This window comes from Manis pentadactyla, chromosome 2 (genome assembly GCF_030020395.1).
Source record: "Manis pentadactyla isolate mManPen7 chromosome 2, mManPen7.hap1, whole genome shotgun sequence".
Taxonomy (NCBI): Eukaryota; Metazoa; Chordata; class Mammalia; order Pholidota; family Manidae; genus Manis; species Manis pentadactyla.
The window spans coordinates 149,630,213-149,650,640 of NC_080020.1; the positions used below are offsets into that span (position 1 = coordinate 149,630,213).

At 41.2% G+C, this 20,428-nt stretch overlaps 1 protein-coding gene across 2 annotated transcripts in view; it reads right to left on the bottom strand.

Annotated features, from left to right (window-relative positions):
• Positions 1-16,572, bottom strand: part of SLC9A2 (solute carrier family 9 member A2) — a 101,100-nt gene extending 84,528 nt beyond the window's left edge. For both annotated transcript variants that reach the window (XM_036907412.2, XM_036907411.2), the window contains exon 1: positions 16,239-16,572. In XM_036907412.2, the coding sequence (XP_036763307.2) occupies positions 16,239-16,527 (289 nt within the window). In that variant the 5' untranslated portion in view covers positions 16,528-16,572. The remainder of the gene's footprint in view (positions 1-16,238) is intronic.
• Positions 16,573-20,428: the final 3,856 nt, after the last annotated feature.

A 20,428-nucleotide genomic window follows, 5' to 3' on the forward strand; every position in this document is an offset into this window, starting at 1 on the left:
AAGACCAGAGAGTTTTTTTTGAATTAACAAAACAGTTTAGCAAGGGTAAAGCAACACTTTCATTTGGGATATCAATAACTGCCAGGATGATATTTGATTTGACCATAGAGTTTGCTTTCCAGAGACTATGCTATCGCTGTGTGACTCAACTAGATGTCAGAAGCAGTGTGAGGAGGATGTGCTCTCTGACAGGTCCCACGCAGTGCACTGAGTTGGTGAAGCTCTCTTTCACTGACAGAGGGGCCTTTTAGGGTACATTGCTGGCCTGGGAATGTCTTCTCCATTACACAGCTAAACTCTAGTCTGATCCCTGAGCCAGGGCTGGGCACAGGATTTGACTCAGGTCCTTGCGTCATCACTACCTATACGAACCCCTTTCTGCTATCTCACACTTAGTACTTCCATTCCTGGGCCATCAGCAAGATAACATCAATTCTCAGTATTATATTTTTCTCCCTACCAGAAGTGATGAGCCTGAAGAAATGAGCCTATATCTAGTAAGTTGGAACAGTATCTTTCCTGAATAGACTCTGCAAACATCCGCTACCAGAAATTCCTTATTTAGTTTTTAACTGGCAACCTAATTACCCATGACAGACTTAAAAGTTGTGAGTGTGTGTGTGTGTGCCTGTGGGTGATGGCATGCATAACACCTGCAGACAAGCACACACACAGACACATGCACACAGTCATCCAAAAACTCTTCTGGTTCATGTTGCTTCATGAAAGACACTGTATTCAATCCCTCAGTTCACAGCAGCCGAAGGGTGAGCAAACAAGCCTAGAGCCTCTCCAGACTTCTGCTGCCCTAACCAATTTTAGGCAGACCAGTCCCAAATGACGTTCTCCTGGCTTTTAAAGATGCTGAGCCACAGCAGCAAGCACACCACACATGTGGAAAAATGAGCAATTCTGTTGATACAGTTCCCCATCTCATGCCTTCTGGCAATTCCGTAGCCCTTCGACATCTCTGAAAAAATCTTCTTTAAGGAAGTGACAATCGCAGGCCCTAAATGCTAAATGGCTGCCTCTGTGGTAAACAAGCTCACTAGTTTTCCAGGATTTTTTAAAGAGATTGTCATGCAAGAAACTGGCTAATTTGCATCTACATAAAGTATATGTGTCATATTTATTTTGCATATTGATCTTGTAAGAAGCAAATCAATGTCTTCCTTTCCAGGATAAGAAAGAAATTATTTCTTTTGAGGAAAGCCAGAAGAAATAGAAACAAATAAACAAGCACTGTACTTTTCTGCAAATACTATTTCTCACTTTTTCTTTGAAGTTACTCATAAGTTTTACATTTTATGTTAGATCATTTTCCACTGACCAGCTTTCAAAAGATCAAAACCAATTATGTACTGGACCATCCTGGCTACTTCTTGCTAATGAAATAATGAAGTACTTGCTAGTGAAGATCTTCTTTCTCTGCTAATGGTCACATTCTTTATTTTTGAAGCTACCTGTAGGATAGATGAGGGAGATGGACTCCACCTCCATCCAGGGAGAATACACACACTGCCCCTCCAGAAATTTCCAGATGGACAGGAAATTGCAGCTTGGCTTAGTTGCACCTCACTGCCCACCAAGGCAGCAACTCTGCCCCAGGAAATAATAATGACACTGGACAACATTCAAAGGATTTTTGCACATTTTATGTCTGGGTGTGAAACATGCACCTCCCTACACCAAGTAAAGTAACCCACAGATGCTGGGGAATTTCCAACACAGCCAGGTGGGAAACAAGATCCATGCTGTTAAAATGCTGAGAGCAGCCCTTGGACACGCTGAGTATTCTTATTTAGAAAAGTCTCTGACTCATATTTCCGTGAAGTACAGCATGAGGTCATCACAGAACTAGAACTTGTTCCGGATCTGTCAGGATTTCAGGCTTAGGTTTTACAGCTGTGAAGCAGGTTCACTAGCTCTCACGATTCTACACATCTTCAACTTGACTGCATTTCATCTTTTTCTTTTTCGTTTTCCTTTTCTCGTTTTAGCAACACCCTTTAATGAAGGGGTTTGACCAAGGAAGGATTAGATTTAAAGAGATGTTTCTGAAGGTTAAACATTCCCATATGTAGGCATTAGTTAGGTGGAATAACAAAATCCAGGGGTCAGTTAGGTTCTGGTGACTGTTTCTGAATAGGCCCTTTGCATAGTGCAGCGGCTGTGGGAGGACGAGGTGGGCCATCTTTGCTCGGGCATTGTGATAGAGACTCTAACACATGCTGTTACCTAGATTTCAAAACTTTCCTTGCAGGCCAACACTAGAAAGCAATTTTTATTGTATTGCCCCAGGCTGGATGTTAAATCCTAGGCTTTGTCATTCTCTCAGCCCGTGTGTTAGCAAATGAGTCTTGCCAATTTTGGTTTTGTCTTTTGCCCACTGCCATCCTCAAGTTGTGCAAGGTTATCCAGGGGGCCTATGCCACCCACTCAGCCACCCTGTGTCAGAATTTTATTTTCTATTTGGTTTTTATTCCTCAAAAAGAGCCTGCCTCCTAGGCAAATTTACCACTTGCTTAACATAAATAGATCAAAGTATAGTAAAGGAACCCACAGTTGCAAGTAATTGCTACCTAACTTCATCTTTCTATTAAGTGGTTGCTGATGCTCACCTGCAGTCACTGGCTATTTTCAGAGGAACTATTTGCAGACTGGTGGCCAGGGCTACACTAAGAAATTACCCTATTTGGTAAAGTTATACTATTTCCTGAACTTCCTAGAAGTGTAAGATTTTTGTCCACTTTGCCTCCTATCTGGCTTCTGATTACCAGCTTTGCCTTGTACCTGGTACATCCAGGTCTTCCTGTTTGTCATTGAAAAGACCCAAGGGATTTTGATTCTTAAAATGTATGCATTGTTCTACCTTCACCAAAATTGTAATGCTTCATTAAAATAATAATTAAACCCACAACATATTTAGTAGTAAAACAGAAGCCTCATTATATGCCTTTGTTCAGAGGGTTAGGAACTGTAATGACTCCCATCATTTCAGTGGCCTCAAAACACAAAATTGAAACATTCAATACCAAATGAAAAGATAAAAAGAAAAAAAAATCACTGTGGAGGGAATAAAGTCATTAAATACATAAATTAGCTATCTTATCAACCAAATCCCTTTAGCCAAACCATTAGCACTTATAAGCCAAGCTTAGAACAGGAGTGTATGAGCTCATGAATGAACGTCAGCACTAAAACAAAACCCAAGAAAGCCTTGTGAGAATCCCAATGGGTTATAGATGTGAAATGACTGAGTGTATAAGACAGTATTGAGAATGTAGACATCATTAGTTTTGACCCTGTGCATGAGGTAGGCAAAGACAAAAGGCACAGGCCTCCCCCAGCACCTCTACTGGAGGAGGGAGGGACACAGTCAACTACTAACATAAATAGTCACACGTCAGAGAGGGAGAAAGCGCTGAAGAAAGCCAGCCTGGGCAACAGGACACAGAGCGACCAGGGCAGGAGCTGTTCATGCAGGCATCGATATTTTCTAATTCCCTTCAAAGTGGGAGCTCCTCGAGCTACAGGCAGCATCTTCATATCCTTCCAGACAGTTCACAAAAGAATGCACAAAGAGTGATGCCAGTCTTCTAAGAAGCCCAGTGACACTAGTAGTGTGCCCTTACTGACCCCAAGGATGAGGCATTTCAGTCCCGGAAGGAGGAACCGCAATTTCTCATGACTGTTTCTCCTCACCATTCCAGTGTTGGTTAGAGAAGATGGACACTCAGCCAATTTGTGATTCTGCCTTAGAACACTGGTGATAAAGAAGATCAGCTGACATTACTAAGCTGATGGACAGTGACTGCAACGGGGTGTGTGTGGGGGACCTGATAATATGGGTGAATGTTGAAACCACAATGTTGCTCATGTGAAACCTTCATAAGATTGTATATCAATGATACTTTAATTAAAAAAAAAAAAAGACCAGCTGACAGTTTTAAAACAGCAATAATTGCTTTTGGCAGCACTTTACTTTAAAAACTCCTTCCTATCAAGATTTCTAAAGAAACCCTGTTTGTACAAAACGTAGAAGCGTACCTAGAAATGGTTTACTGAAAAACACATTTCCCCTGCCTGAGTGTGAATTGACATGTCTGGGGACCCTGGTAACACTGAGTAGACCCACCAGTTCAGGGAGTATCAGATTTTGGGCAACAGAGCCTAAATTACCATTCAAAGTATACAATAATAGTACACGCATCATAAGAAGACTGACCAAATAAATTATCATACTGACTAGTATATCTGAGACTGAAAGAGCATACTCTTCCATATATGCTAGGACAACAAATTCAAACCATGGATATTGGGGACAGACCGGGAAGTATGGTTACTTAATAACCACATGATTAAATTGAGGTTAAACAAAAAGTGTGTCTAAACATTAGTCATTGATTATTTACTGAGTACCTACTATGTGCCAATCACTGTTGAAGACAGTGAGTCAAAGTCCCTGCCCTCATGGAGCTTGCGTCCTCATGACTGTCAGTCATGTGTGCATATATGTCTGTGTGTGTATGTGTGTGTGTACAATTTAGTAAGTGTGCATGCATGGGCAATGGTGAAACATATTTAACATCTTTCTCCTATAAATTCTTTGAAGTTGAACCTTGGCCTATTAAAATCTACATGGTAGTCCCAGTTATATGGTTGAAACTTTAACCTGTGAATCATTAACATGTTAAATATATATATTTCAAAAGCATAAAAATTCTACATTCCCTAAGTACAGATGGTGGAAAATGCTAGACCAAGGTTCAGAAATTCTAGACTCAAATTCTGGCCTGATACTACTAAAGAGTTATGCCACCCTGCCTTTTTGTAGCTTTTTTCTGTCCTATCCAGTCTGCAGAGCTATTGCTAATTTTAACTTTAGAGGCACAATTTGTCTTTGTATATTATTTCAGATGGTCCACCTAATGATTCTTGAGGAGAGAGGATATTATTATCATTATTGTCCGATTTTACAATGAAAATCAGAGACAGTCAGAATGAGGTCATAAGAGTCGACCATGAAACTCAAGTGCAGGCCCCTGCTTCATGTTACGAGTGAGATAAGGCACACCAAGGTGCTCTGGAGACCCCAGACATGTCTAGACCTTACTATTACCTCCATGAGAGGTGGGATGGCGGAGACACAGTGAAGAGGAAGCACACCAGCCCTGGGCCCCATGTCCACCACTTAATAGCTGTGATACTTTGGATAAGTTACCTAAGCTCTCTAAACATGTTTCCTCATCTGTTTTTTACAACGGGATAATAATGGCACCTCCCTCCCAGAGTTGCTGTGAGGATTAAATAAGGTAATGGGAGTAAAGCACATGGTCGAAATACCTGGCATGGAATAATGCTCCATCCTTGTTAGCTATTATTATTTTATTAAAGAAGCCGTGATAGAGGGATTATCCAGTCCCACACATCTCCACCCTCCAATGCCACAAGAAAAGACTTTGCTGGGTTGCATTACACTGCTCAGGTTTCCCAGCCTGTGGATCCTAGGAAACAAGCTCAACAATAGGGAGCCCCAGAAACGCAGGGGCAGAGTCACAGAAATATATGGCCAGGGAATCATTTCACTGCCCAGTGACTCAGTGAGGAACTTTCTAGGGATAACAAAACCTTCCAACTTCCTTAAAGTGCTTCCATATGCAGGGTGGGTATGTGTAATCCATTTCATTTTCAGTTGACATTTCTAAATATAATTGTGAATTTGACTGTTCTTTTGTCTTTCACATGTGAACCTTTGTATGCCAACACTAAGCAATAACATGAAATTCGCTTTTACAATAAGATTCTGCCCCAGCCACATAGGGATCTTTCAGAGAAATTCCCATGCCTTCCTCTGAAATTACTGAAGAGGAAGAGGAATACACACATCTGCAAACAAGGGCTAGATAAAAATCAAGATTAGAAAGCCCTTGGACAAGTGACGAACAGTGTGCAGAAATGCTGCAGGAAGTACATCAATCATGATTCATTACCTTTAAAAGATGTAATTGCAAGAGAGTAACCTGTAATTGTGCATGTCTCATTTATAATGACAATATGTCTATGTCCACACATCACTTTAATATACAATAAACACATGATTCTTTTGAATTAAGCTCCTTTTGCTATAAAACTAAAATCTTTGTTGATTTAATACTAAAATAAATAATAAAAATAAAAATAAAATAAATGATGACTTCCTCCCCTACACAGTATTTCATATTAACATTATGGAAATATTAAACAGATGGAACAGATATATATCCTTACTTCTACTAATTAAATGGGAGAACCAAGTAAATGAAGATTTGCCAAGGTCATGAGACAGATTTCCTGGCAGAACAAGAACTACAGTATGTCTTCCTACTTACAGTCTGGGCATATCTTTTCTAAAACTTAGGCCCAATACTTCTTCAACTACTGAGCTATTTCTCTTATTTCTAAGTATGAAAACATAGAAGATAAAACAAAAGCAGAATAGGTACACCTCCATATCCTGCAGATAGGAAAACTGGGAAAGTACATATTATTTTCACTTTATATTAAGGATAACCTATTATGATATTCTACAAAAAGAACATATCCAGAGGCATTAAATACATATGGAAAGCATTTCTTCAAAAAGTGCCATGTAAAATGTCATTGAGCTACCCAGTAATGTGGACACAGATAGAGCCTCTTCTCACTACAAACATATCATATCGATATCTAGCCACATTCAAAATAAGAAAAATATCTAGGAGGCCAGAAATAAGGAAATAAATCAAAGCAAGAGATGTTAGAAGGATTTCAAGCCACAGTGAACCAGGGAGATTCCAGATAAGACACCTGCCCTATGTGTTAAGACCTGGAATTTGAACAACTACATAAGGGCAAGAAATCTGACTTAAGACCAGTAAGGGAAGGACTCATGTATAAATTCTTGAGTCTCAAAGAACTACTTTGTCCTAAATAAATAAATAGTAAACGATGCCTACAGTGAGGGAAAAATAGAAGAAAATACGTCAATTCTTTATGGCCTTGGGTAGAGGGAAAGTTCAGCTGTGAAGTATTAAGTTTCAGGTCTGTATCACATATAAGTATAAAGTCTATTTACAGTACTTGAATCATATAGGAAAACTAAGCTAAGAACCAAGCTAATACTAAAAACCAATCACTGAAAGCCTGGGTTTCAGCAAAAACACTCAAAACCATTTTTTAAGAATCTTTTACAACTTAAAGAAAATAGATCCCTACCATTAAACAGTCCCTGCAGAAGCTAAGCTCACAGTAAAAACTATAGTCCATATAAGGAAATAAATATCCAAATGGGAAAGTCAGTAGATGTGATAAACATAAGAATTTGCAACCCAACAACTAGAAACAATAGAAGTATCTGAAAAAAAAAACACTATAAAATGAAAATGTTAAATAAGTAAAAGAATGAAAGAAGAAATAAAAACCATAATTAAATAGAATATGAACAAAATGCAGACAGACTTGAAAAAGAACCAGAACAGCATACATGAAAATATAGTTAAAATGAAAAACCCAATAAACAAGTTAACCACAGATTTGAACAAACTGAGAGTAATATGGTAGGCTGGAAAAAAAGATCTGATAAAATCATCTAGAAACAGAAGAGAAAGGGAAAAGATGAGGAAGATGGAAGCACAACAAGTTCCAAGCAAGAAAATAAAACAAATCCATACCTAGACACATCAAGGAAGCAGCAGACTATCAAAATGAACCAAAGAAAAAACCTCAAATTCAAGCAAAGACAAAAGTCAAATTTATAACCTCTGTTACATAATCATTCAAAAGAATAATCAAAATAAATCCATTTTCAAAGCTTCTGTACAGCAAAGGACACCATCAACAGACACAAAAAGGCATCCTACAGTATGGGAGGATATGTTTGTAAATAACATATACAACAAGGGGTTAACATCCAAAATATATAAAGAACTCACAGGCCTCAACACCCAAAAAGCAAATAACCCAGTTAAAAAACGGGCAGAGGATATGAACAGACACTTCTCCAAAGAAGAAATTCAGATGGCCAACAGGCACATGAAAAGACGCTCCATGTCACTATTATCAGGGAAATGCAAATTAAAATCACAATGAGATATCATCTCACACCAGTTAGGATGGCCAACATAGAAAAGAATAGGAACAACAAATGCTGGCAAGGATGCAGAGAAAGGGGACCCCTCCTACAATGCCGGTGAGAATGTAAACTAGTTCAACCATTGTGGAGAGCAATATGGAGGTTCCTCAAAAAACTAAAAATAGAAATCCCATTTGACCCAGGAATTCCACTCTTAGGAATTTATCCAAAGAAAACAAAATCCCATTCAAAAAGATACATGCACCCCATGTTTATCACCACACTGTTTACAACAGCCAAGATATGGAAGCAACCTAAGTGTCCATCAGAAGATGTGGTACGTATACACAATGGAATATTATTCAGCCATAAGAAAACAAATCCTACCATTTGCAACAACATGGATGGAGCTAGAGGGTATTATACTCAGTGAAATAAGCCAGGCAGAGAAAGACAAATACCAAATGATTTCACTCATCTGTGGAGCACAAAAACAAAGCAAAAACTGAAGGAACAAAGCAGCAGCAGACTCACAGAACCCAAGAATGGACTAACAATTGCCAAAGGGAAAGGGACTGGGGAGGGTGGGTGGGAAGAGAGGGATAAGGGTGGGAAAAAAAGAAAGGGGGCATTATAATGTGGGGGAGGGGCACAGGGAGGGCTGTTCAACACAGAGAAGACAAGTAGTGACTCTATAGCATCTTACTACACTGATGGACAGTGATTGTAATGGGGTATGTGGTGGGGACTTGATAACAGGGGAAATATAGTAACCACAATGTTGCCTATGTGATTTTATATTAATGATACCAAAATAAATAAAATAAAATAAAATAATAAAAAAATAAAAATAAAAAATAAAGCCATTTTCAGACAAAGATCAAGAGAATCTATCACTCAAAGGCCCTCCCTGAAATATCCACTAAAGAACAGATTTCAGTAAAAATAAAACAATTTGGAAGAAATAGGGAGACAGAAGACAATGATGAAAAACTGGTAAGCAGGTTTGCAAATCACTATAAACTGCTTATAAAAACTAAAAACTAATTTGAAGGAAGTTAAATACAAACAAGGTCTAAATTACAAGACAAAAATTAGAATTCTGAAACAGGCAGATAGTAGTTAAGAATTTTTAAAGTTTAAGTATTATTGAAGAAGAAGGTAAACAATAAAAATAGAGCAAATACTATATTTACTATGTTCTGAAAACATTTTAACATTTTACAACTATTAACTAATTTAATTTTCACAGCAGCCTATGACACTGTTACTTTTATTATCCCCGTTTTACCAAGAGGGTAACTGAGCCCAGAGAGTTCAAGTTATACCCCCAAAATTACATAACTACCCAATATGCTGAAATGTACTTAGGATGTGAACCAAGGTGGTCTGGCCTCTCTCCTGTTCAATCAGGTATAATTATATTAAAATTGAAGAGAAACCACAAAAGGAATGAAACAGTATACAGTAATGTATGAAAATAACTAAGCCAAAATATGGCAAGGAAAGAAAACTAAGGACACCAACTAATACAGTAACAGACAGCAAAGTCAACATATACATATTTGACATTTTAGATACATGGTTTAATGAAATACAACTATAAATGGTTTAATGAGATACAATTAAAGAAAATTACCCCATTCATTAGATTGTAATGGTATGGGAAAGACAATGTCTAGGAAATACAGATGTGGAAAACACAGATACAGAAAAAAATGCATGTGCAAAATCCAGTTTTATTTTGAATAATAGTACTAAAAAAAGAGAAAGACTTTGAGCCATAATAAAATTATTGAAAATATAGAATAACTTAATAATGAAAAGAATTCATTCAGAAGATACAACAATATTAAACTAGTATGAATCTAATAATACAGCATTAAAATATATAAAACAGAAATTCACAAAATCACAGTGATTGGTTGTAATGCCCCCAAAACTTAACAGATAAAGTAGCCAAAAAAATTAATCTATTAAAGACTTGAACCCCACAATTAGAAATGTGATCTAGTCTGTGAGTACATGTGCATATGCCTGTGAAAAATCTCACAACCAATAGAGAAAGCACAACCTTTTTCAAGCAACCATGGAAAATGTAGTTTAAAAATGGTCACATATTAAGCCACAGCAGCCATCCCAATCAAAATCGGTATCAGATCTGTCCAACCAAAATGTAATAAAAATATGAATAAAATAAAAATTAAACACACATCTCTGTGTGTTTATTAACTAAAAATTACAATTATAAATCCTTATTGGGATACAATAAAAAAATCTCAAGGGAATTTAAAAATACTGAGAACTGAACAACAATTAAAACTCTGTATCAAAACTATGCAGTGCAACTGAAGTAGTATGATTGGAAGACAGATTTCTAGCCTGAAATACACGTATTGCCATTCCTCTAAGATATACCCATTTGGATCATGAGAAATCATCTTTAAGATAATTTCATTTAAATATTCCTATTTCAGCTCATGAAGCACTTCTTTGACTTCATAAGACCAAACTGGATTTTATAGACTTCAAGTTGGTAGTTATGCACCTTTGATGTGATGCATCAAGCAGTCATCTTTCCAGCTTTATCACTGATGTTAAGTTCTTCTCTCAGAATATGGATGATTTGCTTGTTAATAGCAGTAATGATTTCATGCAATTTATTAGGAAAGTATGATTTCCTTTACATCATCTCCCTGAATTCTTTAGTCTTCACCATTCTCATTTGTTATTATAATTTGCAATAAAGATGAATTTATATAAATTTATAGAATATTATGAGTATGTTTGCTTATAATAGAGTCTTAAGTGTTAGTTTATCATAGATTTGAATGTAATGAGAACAAGTAAATAGCCATATTTTTGAAAAATAGATGAAAAGGAAATGGCTATTTAGGAATTATAATAACTAAAGTACACTATTGAAATAATTTTGCCCACTTTAACAAGATCAATGTCATTTTAGTATAGGGCATGTCAATTTTAGAGCTCAGGAGTTCATAAAAATATTTATTTTTGAAATTATTGAAAGTGATATTAATTATGTTTTCCACTACAAGTGTATTTTTTCAGGGATTAATTACCCTTGTAAGTTGGGAGTCAACATATTAGAAATCTGGTGATAATTTTGATAAATTTGACAATTAGAAAATCTGACTAGTGAGCTAAACTTTCAATTCAAGAACTTAAAAAATAACAAAACACACCCTATATAAAATAGGAGTAACTAAATGATAAAGAGTAGAAATTAATAAGTGAGAAGCCAACTGAAATCTAATTCTTTGAAAAGTATAAAATAGATAAAGTTCTGAGATTTTGATCAAGGTGAAGAAAGACAAAAATGACACTATTAGGAATAAAAAAGTAGAACATAAATACAGGTAAAATGGAGGTTTTATAAATAATAAAAAATAAAACTCTTCCCCATAAATTAAAAAACCCAAATGAAATAATGATTTTCTAGAAAAAAAATACTAAAATCGGCCCAAGAGGAATAGATAAGCCAAACAGAACTATAAACTTTAAAGTAATTGCATAATTGGTGAAAATCTATCCATATACAAAACATTAAATATACTTGGTTATACAGGGGAATTTTTACAGCCCTACAAGGAACAAACAAGTTCATACAAAAGGTTCTTTGTATACCTCTTAAGGCTGGCTTCAAGATATGTGAAAGAATTTAGTAAAAAAAGAAGGCATCTCATTAATGATAAACAATATTGTCATTGTTAAAGTTGATACAAAGAGTAACACTTCTGGTGGAAAATTACCTGCTATTATTTTAAAAGGTACACAAATGTTTATGTGGTAGAATACAGTGATGGAATTCTAGAAGGCAACCTGAAATGATCTTTAGAAAGAATATGAGAAAGCTGTTGAAATCATGCTTTGGACAGAAAATAGAAAATTCATGGTTAGCCCAATGGGAAGGGATGGAGGCTTTCAGACAGAAAGGAACCAGAACCCTTCTTTTAGCTTTATGAGAAATAAACACATGCCACCAAAAAGACCTGGCTTTAGAAGTGTGTTCAGAATGTGATGTGGCTCATATAATACAGATGAAGACATGAGTCTCATCTACTGACCAACCAACTGATGAATCAGTTTTAAGAGAACCAAATATGACAAAGAGAAACAGATCAAGCACAAGGATAGGTTTTTCCAGAGATCAAGATCTTGGTAATTCATGCACATATTAACCAGAAAAACTCTCTGGTTTCTTATTTCAAATTCAGGACAGCATGGAGCCCCTAGGTGAAAACTCCATAGACCAGCTTGCTTTGTCTTTCCCTTAAAATAATATTACAAGTTATTTAATTTCTAGACAACAGGATACAGGAAAGTGGAAAATTCTGCATCCTAACCCCAAGTTTAATGGCAAAGGAAATGAACAGGGCAGAGTGACACCTAGAAGAGGCAAAAAGGCCAGCTCCCCAAGATGGTAAGTGAAGGGGCATCTGGGGGACCACCGAGGACAGTTACTTTAAACAACAGGGACCCAATTTTGTCCCTACACCTTGCAGAAGTGGAATGCATGTCCAAGTTCACCCCATTAAGACAGATCCCACTGACTTCATGGGCAGGGAAATCAGGGAAGACAACCTTAGAACACTCCAGGAAAATTTTCTCTTCTTAATTCTCCGGCTGCCCATTATTTCAGGCTGTAGAACTCTACCCCTGTGTACAGGATTTACCAGGTAAAGTGTGCATTGTATCTGCTTTAAAAAGTCAACAGTTACAATATAAATATTCAAAATGAAAGAACAATAAGAGTTCGCTTGTGTGAGGATCTAAGTAGAAAACAAATTGGCAGACATTTCTTACTAAAATCTTAAAAACTTTTCAAAGGTGTACTAAATTTGCTATGCTCTTTTATTTATTTAGCCCACTTCCAATACACACCATCATCATTTTAGGAAACTTTGTAACAACAGAACTTTCCTTTTTGACCAAATAATTAGGAAGTCTATTTTCCTTGATAATCAGGTAAAACAATGAAAAGTTGAGTTCAATCATTCAACTCTCTGCAGAACTTAGTTTTCCCAATCTGATAGTAATACTTCTATTATTTTGTGCTGCAATCTAGAAAACTACTCTGAATTCACCATCAGGCATGATTTAAACCTCCTACAAATGTTATTGAGAGCCTGCCTTTGCGCAACCTGTTATCCTTGTTTAGATTAATCAAGAGCAATGTTTCTCCATGTTCCCTGGGGCAGGTAAGTTTAGGTACACGAGGTACAGGGCATAAAAGTGCCCCAGATGGCAACCATGGCATTTGTATGAGTTAACACTCCTGTACCTCATAGCCTCTGTCCTTTCAGCCCCTGTGCCCCAGCATGGCTCAATTTATCCTGCCCAAGTATGAGCCACTTAAGTCATGTAAATCATCTCCAAATAGTAGTTCCTCCAGTACAAAAACTAAAATCGAAGTTAAATGATCAGATGACTCTCTAATGGGTTGCAAAATGTCCCACTATACCAGGACCATCTTCCCCAAAGCCAAACAGAAAGTTTAGGGCATGGGAAAGGAGGGGTAAGGAACTCTGGGCATTTCCAGGCTCCTCTACGCACAGAGCTGCAGCAGGTAGACAGGGCTGGACTATATACAGTAAGAACCTTAAAAAACAAACAAACCAGTACCAGTCTATACTTTCTGCTCTGAAAACTATGCCCTTCACTCCACCCATGACAGTCTCCATTCACACCCCTCTCTTCAGGTCCAGCCAGGAGATGTGAACATCTGTCTGTTTCCATCTCTGTGCCACCCTAGGTGCAGGAAGCAAAGAGGAAAGAGTAGCCAGAGAAGTTCAAATTAGGGAAGTCAGACAGATGGAGAGACCAGCAAATGCCAGGGAATGTGAATCCATCTGGGTAAGAAAACTGTCAATGGGCAGATCACTACATCTATGAGCTCATACCAGCATGAACGCCTTTTAATTAAAAAAACCACACAATTAACATGTTAAGTTCAAGTAAAATGAGTTGGTCATGGTAGAAAAAGAGAAAACACAAACAGGTAACCAGAGTAAGAACACTTGGAAAAGGCTGAGCCTAAAAACAGAAGCAGAGAACCCCAGAAGGCAGCCCAGCACAGTGGAAAAGGAGCTGTATGGCCATAGAACCATGATGACTACTGCTCTTCTACAGCTCCTACTGGTGGTGGTGATTTTTAGTGCTTACCACATGGCCAGCATGGTCCTAAGAATGTTTGACATATCTATTCTCACTTAATCCTCACATGAAACTGAGCCTCCAGGTAGACACAAACATGAGACATCAGACAGATCTGAGTGGAGTTCTGGCTCATCACCCACAAGCAAATTAACCTCCCCATTTCTGTCCTCATATATGAGATGGGGTAATCATACCTACCCGGGATGGTTGTGAAAATTAGAGATAATGAACTTAAGTGCCTACTAGCGGCTGTTATTAGTGTCCTTAATCAGATTAAAATAATCAGGAGTGAAGAACCAGAAGAAAGAGTTGTAATTGAATAGAAAAGGCAACAGAGAAGCAGTAATAGAAACAGGGCACAAAAGCCACCCTCTAGTGACAGAGGCTAAGGGCTTGGAGATAGGGAAAGTGAACAGACACTGCATTTGGCTCCCCACTTGGTGTGTCCATGGGCAACTTGTGTAAACTCTCTGGATTTCAGTTTCCACCTCTACCAAGTGGAAGTATTAATACCTGCCCTTCCTGCATGGCAGCTAGTTGAAAGGACAGCAGGAGGAGACACACCTAAGTTTATTACTACAGGTAATCAGTGTGTGTAAATGGGCATACCTGCTTGACAGATGGGGAAATCCACTTCCCCTTATTCCATACCTCAGGTGTAATTAAAACACTCAGCTAGGAGAACCATGCCAAAGCCAGGCAGTTACAGACTGCAAAGTCATTAACTAGCATGTGCCTCCTTTGCTCACTATTATGAGATAAAATTCATTTAATCTGACATTGAAGGTTTGCTTCAGGTTTACCTCCCACAACTTCCACCTTTCTCTAAGCCTTCCCTTCTACTTGCTTTGTGCTTCCCTTCCAATTAGTGCCTTTATTTATTACTCTCTGGATTTTTGTTCCCTATCATCCTCAACTGACCATATCCTGGGCATCCTTAAAAAAAAAACAGTTTAAATGCTTTTTAATTTCTCACCCTCCTTAGCACTTTCCTGCATTGCAGTCACTGGTGTGTATGCTGTCTCTCCCACCAAGACAGATGATAGGTAACTGTCTTTTCGTCCTTTAAGGAGTCCTGCCTTAAACTTTATGGCACAGGACCCTTTCATGGAGCAAATGTATAAAACTATGTCATAACGACCTAATAACATTTTTGAATCATCACAACAGCAGTTGACATAGAAAGAGATTAAGATAAAATTGTATTTAAAATATAAAGTAAAGATAATGTAAAGCACCATGATCATACCAAAACTTTATTTGGGGGGTATGTGGAGGGTGATGCAGAGGAGAAAATAATATTCTGACACTTAAGCTTTCCAAATGAGAGACTTAACGGTAGTGTGAAAAGTGGGCTAATTATTTGTAAATATGCATCTGGCCTCACTGGCCTCAGGCAGCTAAGAAAACGCTTCCTGAAGAGTGACCGCTTTAACCCAAAGCGAGGAGGAGACTGGGCATTCCTGTCGCGGCCGCGGGCACTCAGCGGGCCCTGATCCTCTTCCGCGCACCACACGTCAGTTACATGGTGGGGTCTGGGTCACCGCCCAGGCGCCGCACTCGCCTGGGGCATCCAGGGCTTTAACTGTTTTAGGCTTGGTGCTCGCCTGCGCCTCTCTCCCAGTAAGTGAGACCAAAAACTTCGACACGTGCCCCCTGCCTCAGTAAACAGGTCTCAGCTTTGGCAGAGAGCTGTCACACTCTGCGCTCAAGGCAGAGGCAGGCAGCAAATAGCAATCTGGGCTAATACTTCGGGATGATCTGAAGGTCAACGTCCACTTATTAACTAAAGCATAAAATTGCCCTCCCCAGGTCCTTTCGACCAGAAGAAGCTGCTCTATATGTCCCCCTGCCTTGGTCCACGGGGAGGTGGCCACGACCGAGAGGTCAACTCGTGACCTGGACACCCTCGGGGGCTTGCCCTGCTGTCCCCCCTCACCGCAGCCCGCGGGTCCCTCTGTCTCACCAATCTTGGCCAGGGAAGCCAGCAGGATCCACAGGGTGATCTCGAAGGGGATCTGCACGTGGGGGTAATCCAGGGTGAACACTGGCAGGCGACTCTCTTCGAAGGGGGTCGTTCCAGGAGCCACCACGCTCGCGGGGCTGGGCGGGCTGGAGCTGGTGCCCATGGCCCTTGGCGCGTCCAGCAGAGTCTCAGCCTGGGTGCCAGCAGGCCCCGCCACCTGCAGGACCAGCAGCAGCAGCAGAGGCCGCGGCGGGGCCCGCCGGCACCCCCCGGAGCCTGCCTGCTTCATGGGGTCCGCTGCCCGCGCCGCCGACCAGCCCCGCGCTCGGTGCTCCGCGCGCTCAGCGCATCGCGCCGGGGCAGCGCCGCCCGCTCGGCCCCGCTCAGTGCGGGACAGCCAGAGCCGCCGCCCGCCGCCGCCGCTCCGCCGTCTACGGCTCGGTCCCCGCTGCGAGCCGGCTCACTGCCCAGCCGGGCGCGCACGGCCACGCGAGGCCACCGCGCGGACCCTCAGCCGCCCTCCGCCGCCGGCCGCAGGCCCATGCCCGCCCCGCCGCTCGCCGGTCGCGGCTGCAGGCCCTGCCCCAGGCGGCCCCGGGCGGGGAGGGGGCGGGGCGGGCGCGGCGCCCGGGCCGCGGGGCGGACGGACGTGAGCGCAGGGCCGGCGCGGCGCGCACCTGCCTCAGCCCGCGGGTGACGCCGGATCCCGGCGGCCGCGGGGCGGGACTGCGCTTCCCTGTCACCCGCACCGCGCGCCTCGAGCCGCCGCCACGGAGCCGGAGAGCTGGCGGGGGACCGCCGGGCGCAAGGTGGCCGGAACTGTCCCCGCCCCGGAGGCAGCGTCGAGCGTCCATCCAGGGAAGGGGCCGGCGCGCCCCACGCGTGGCGCCCCGTCCTCGCAGGCTCTTGCAGGGACGCCGGGGGGCGGTGAGCACGGGGAGGTGCCGCCCCCCGGGGTCAGGAGGACACGCGGGGCCCTGGGCGCGGGACAGCGCCTCCTGTGTTCCTCTCCCCGGAGCTGTCACGCCGCCCGGGCGCGCGGAGACCCGTGGGCAGCCCCCGGCCGTCCAGCGCTCCCGCGGAAGCCGGTCCTTCCCGCCGTGCTCGGCATCCACCCATTTACCGCGGTCGCTGCCACTTTTCTCCCTGACCCCGGTCACGAAAGAGAAAAACATCTTCCTCTGTGGTCAGGCTTAGAGGTGTACATGTCCGAGAGCAACAGAAATATCATTATTTCGTGAAAAACCAGTGATTTGCCTCGCTCGGATTGACTCGCTCCGCTAATTACAGGCCGGCTGCGGTTAAGGAGGAGGAAAGGCAGCGCGGTTCCGCGGGCGGCCCTAAGGCAGCCGCACCGCCCGGCGCCAGCGCCTCCTCGCTGCGAGCGCAGCCTCTCCAAGCGCGCAGTGTGACTTCTCTGATTCAGTCTCACTGTCCCAGCATTTTTGTTGCCAGAAACGGAAACGAACAGAAAAGTAGACCAGTTGTCACTCAGTTAATTGAAACGAGTTTCCCTTCATTTAGGAAGTAAAATCTTCTCTCATTATTTTTTTATAAGTCAAAACATCGTTTCTCCTAGTAAACAACCGGCAGTTCCACAATCTAAGTGAATTTGTTTTCAAAGACCTAACATAGGGAATCTATGAGATGTCAGCGTAGGGTACAAAAAAAACAAGTCCTCCGTCCGAATGGAAGCGTGAAAGGAGCAGCCATAATAATGCAGGGGCAAGTCCAGGAGAGAATGGGAGGAGGACCTAAGGAAATGACAGAGCATTTCAGGTAGTATTATATAATGCATAAGTATTTCAAAAGTGCAACAGAATTGAACGCAAGGCTAATTGGGCCATCCGAAAATCTGCCATCCCTTCTCTGATCAAAGGAAATTTTCATTAGAAGATAATGGTGTTTAACATTCCCTCCTGGTGAAGGAGCAGGAAATGTTAACTGCTCTTTGTGAAACTGCCCCTCTCTACATGGGATGTTCCAAGCAAGATAGTCCACTTGTATTTTTTTTTTAATTACCGCAGAAATCCAACGAGATAGACATTCTTGTACCCATTTTGTAAGTGGAAAGTTACAGATGCAGAAACAAGCAAACAGATTTATGAATCAAATGAGGGTCTAAGGAATTCAAGCCCCAGCCTGTCCATGCTAACACTGGTTTCAGTCCACCCTCCACCTGATGAGTGCTGTCCATAAATAGCAGGTTATTTTCTCATGTGCTTTTAAACATAACAGGGGAGAATATTTCAGGGATTCTCCAAGAAAGCCAAAGCAAAATAAAGCTTTATTTACAATAAGCAAATCAGGCCAGTTCTGCAAGTTTGGTGAAATATTAGTGGGGCAAGGCCATAGACACAGAATAGTATCGAGGAGTTTGAGTGACATAAAGCTTTTAAGAATGATTGCTCATCATACACAAAAAGATAAAAGACAAATCTATGCTTTTGGGACCTTGCTGCCCTTAGTTGCTTCAGCTTTATTAATCTATGCTATTGTAATTAAGATTTCTTACATTAAATTCTTACATTTGGAAAAAATTAAAATTCTTACATTTGGAAAAAAATATTCTTTTAGTTATGTATATAAATGGAAAAAGGACTTAGTTTTAAAAATGCTCTCTTCATCATTCCCCTAAAGCAAATAAGAAAGAGTTAAATGACACCCCCATGCTAATAGACATGCTAAATGACACCCCCATGCTAATGAGCGATCTTGTCAAAAGTCCCTATAACTAGGAGCTGAGTCCCTGAAAGTGGTATCACCATCCATTACTGCATGCATGGAATGACTGAAAGGAGGTCATGTCTCTATCAAGTTAAAATCCTTTAGCGGCTTCTAGTGTCATTTGCAGAAGACTAAAATCCTACTACTTATCTGATTTGACTTCAGCCTTCCCCTCCCACTACCTACCTCACTCCCTTCCCTCAACCATGCTGTGTGAACTCCAATCAATGTTACAGGCTCCCTGTAACCACAGGACCTTTGCACATTCTGTTCCGTTATCTATCTGCCCTTCACCTTCTTAACTCCTCCTAGGGTCTCAACTCAAAGGTAACTGACTCAAGGAAGTGTTACCTGCCACCTGCCATTCTGGACTAATTAGATGCCCTTTGATCTCTCCATACCTTTCCTCCTTAGCACTTAATCATTTTATTTTTCTCCCACTAGACTGGAAGCTCTCTGAAGACAAAAGTGATCATTCATCTATCCTTATTCCTAGCAGAGTGCCTAGAACACAGTAAGTCCCATTCAGTATGTGCTGAATGAAGAAACCTGTGAACTGAGCAGGAATGACAGCTCTCCTGCCTTAGGGTTATAGCCACAGGCCTCTCTCATGGTTGCATCAACTGCAGGGTGGATATGAATAGTTCCCCAGAAATGTTTCCCTCCAATGATCCCCAGTTTATATGTTCGGATCTCATATCTCCTTTTCTCCTTTCTACCCAAATGATGTGAAAAGCCAATCATGTGACAGGATTTCTAAATATTTTTATACATAATTACCTGATTTGAGAACGACCTTCATGTAGTAGCATAGAAGAGTTCACTAGGAACTTATGAATCCTCACAGAGAAATTGGTGAATCTTTTTTCTTCCCTTTGCTCTAAGGTGGTCCATTAGAATATTAATGTGTGTAGTGGAGTCCTTAACAAGAAAAACTCTTCTGAATCACACAGTCATAAACAGGGACAGAATCTCTAACAACACCCAAAATCACAAAGGATTTTGGAACTTAGCTTAAGAAGTGAATGTTAAAAAATAAAAATGTGAGCTCTGCAGAGGTGATTAGGGTCATTGCTCAGTGACAGGCTGGTCTTACATCCCTGCTGCTGGCAGGCTCTGGAGAACCTGGGATTCAAGTCTGTGTCTCTTGCCACACAGAGCTCAGACCTATAGTGAAGTTGTTGATTATTGAACCCCCAGGAACTCTGTGCAAAGGAGCAGGTGGGAAAATCCCCATGGTAGCAAACCACTCCAGAAGGTTAAGAGCATTATCCCTATTTGTCAGGTGTTGAGTGGTGGCTGACAGAGGAAGTGATTTGGTCCTAAGTGGCAGTGGCTGCCCTCCACCACAGCGTGGCACCAGCACTCTCTCGGCCAGGCCGCAGCTCCTTGGTATCTGGGCCCCTGTGTGCTCTTGATCAGTAGCAAGAAAACAGGGAATGACTCCATCATTAGGTACAATA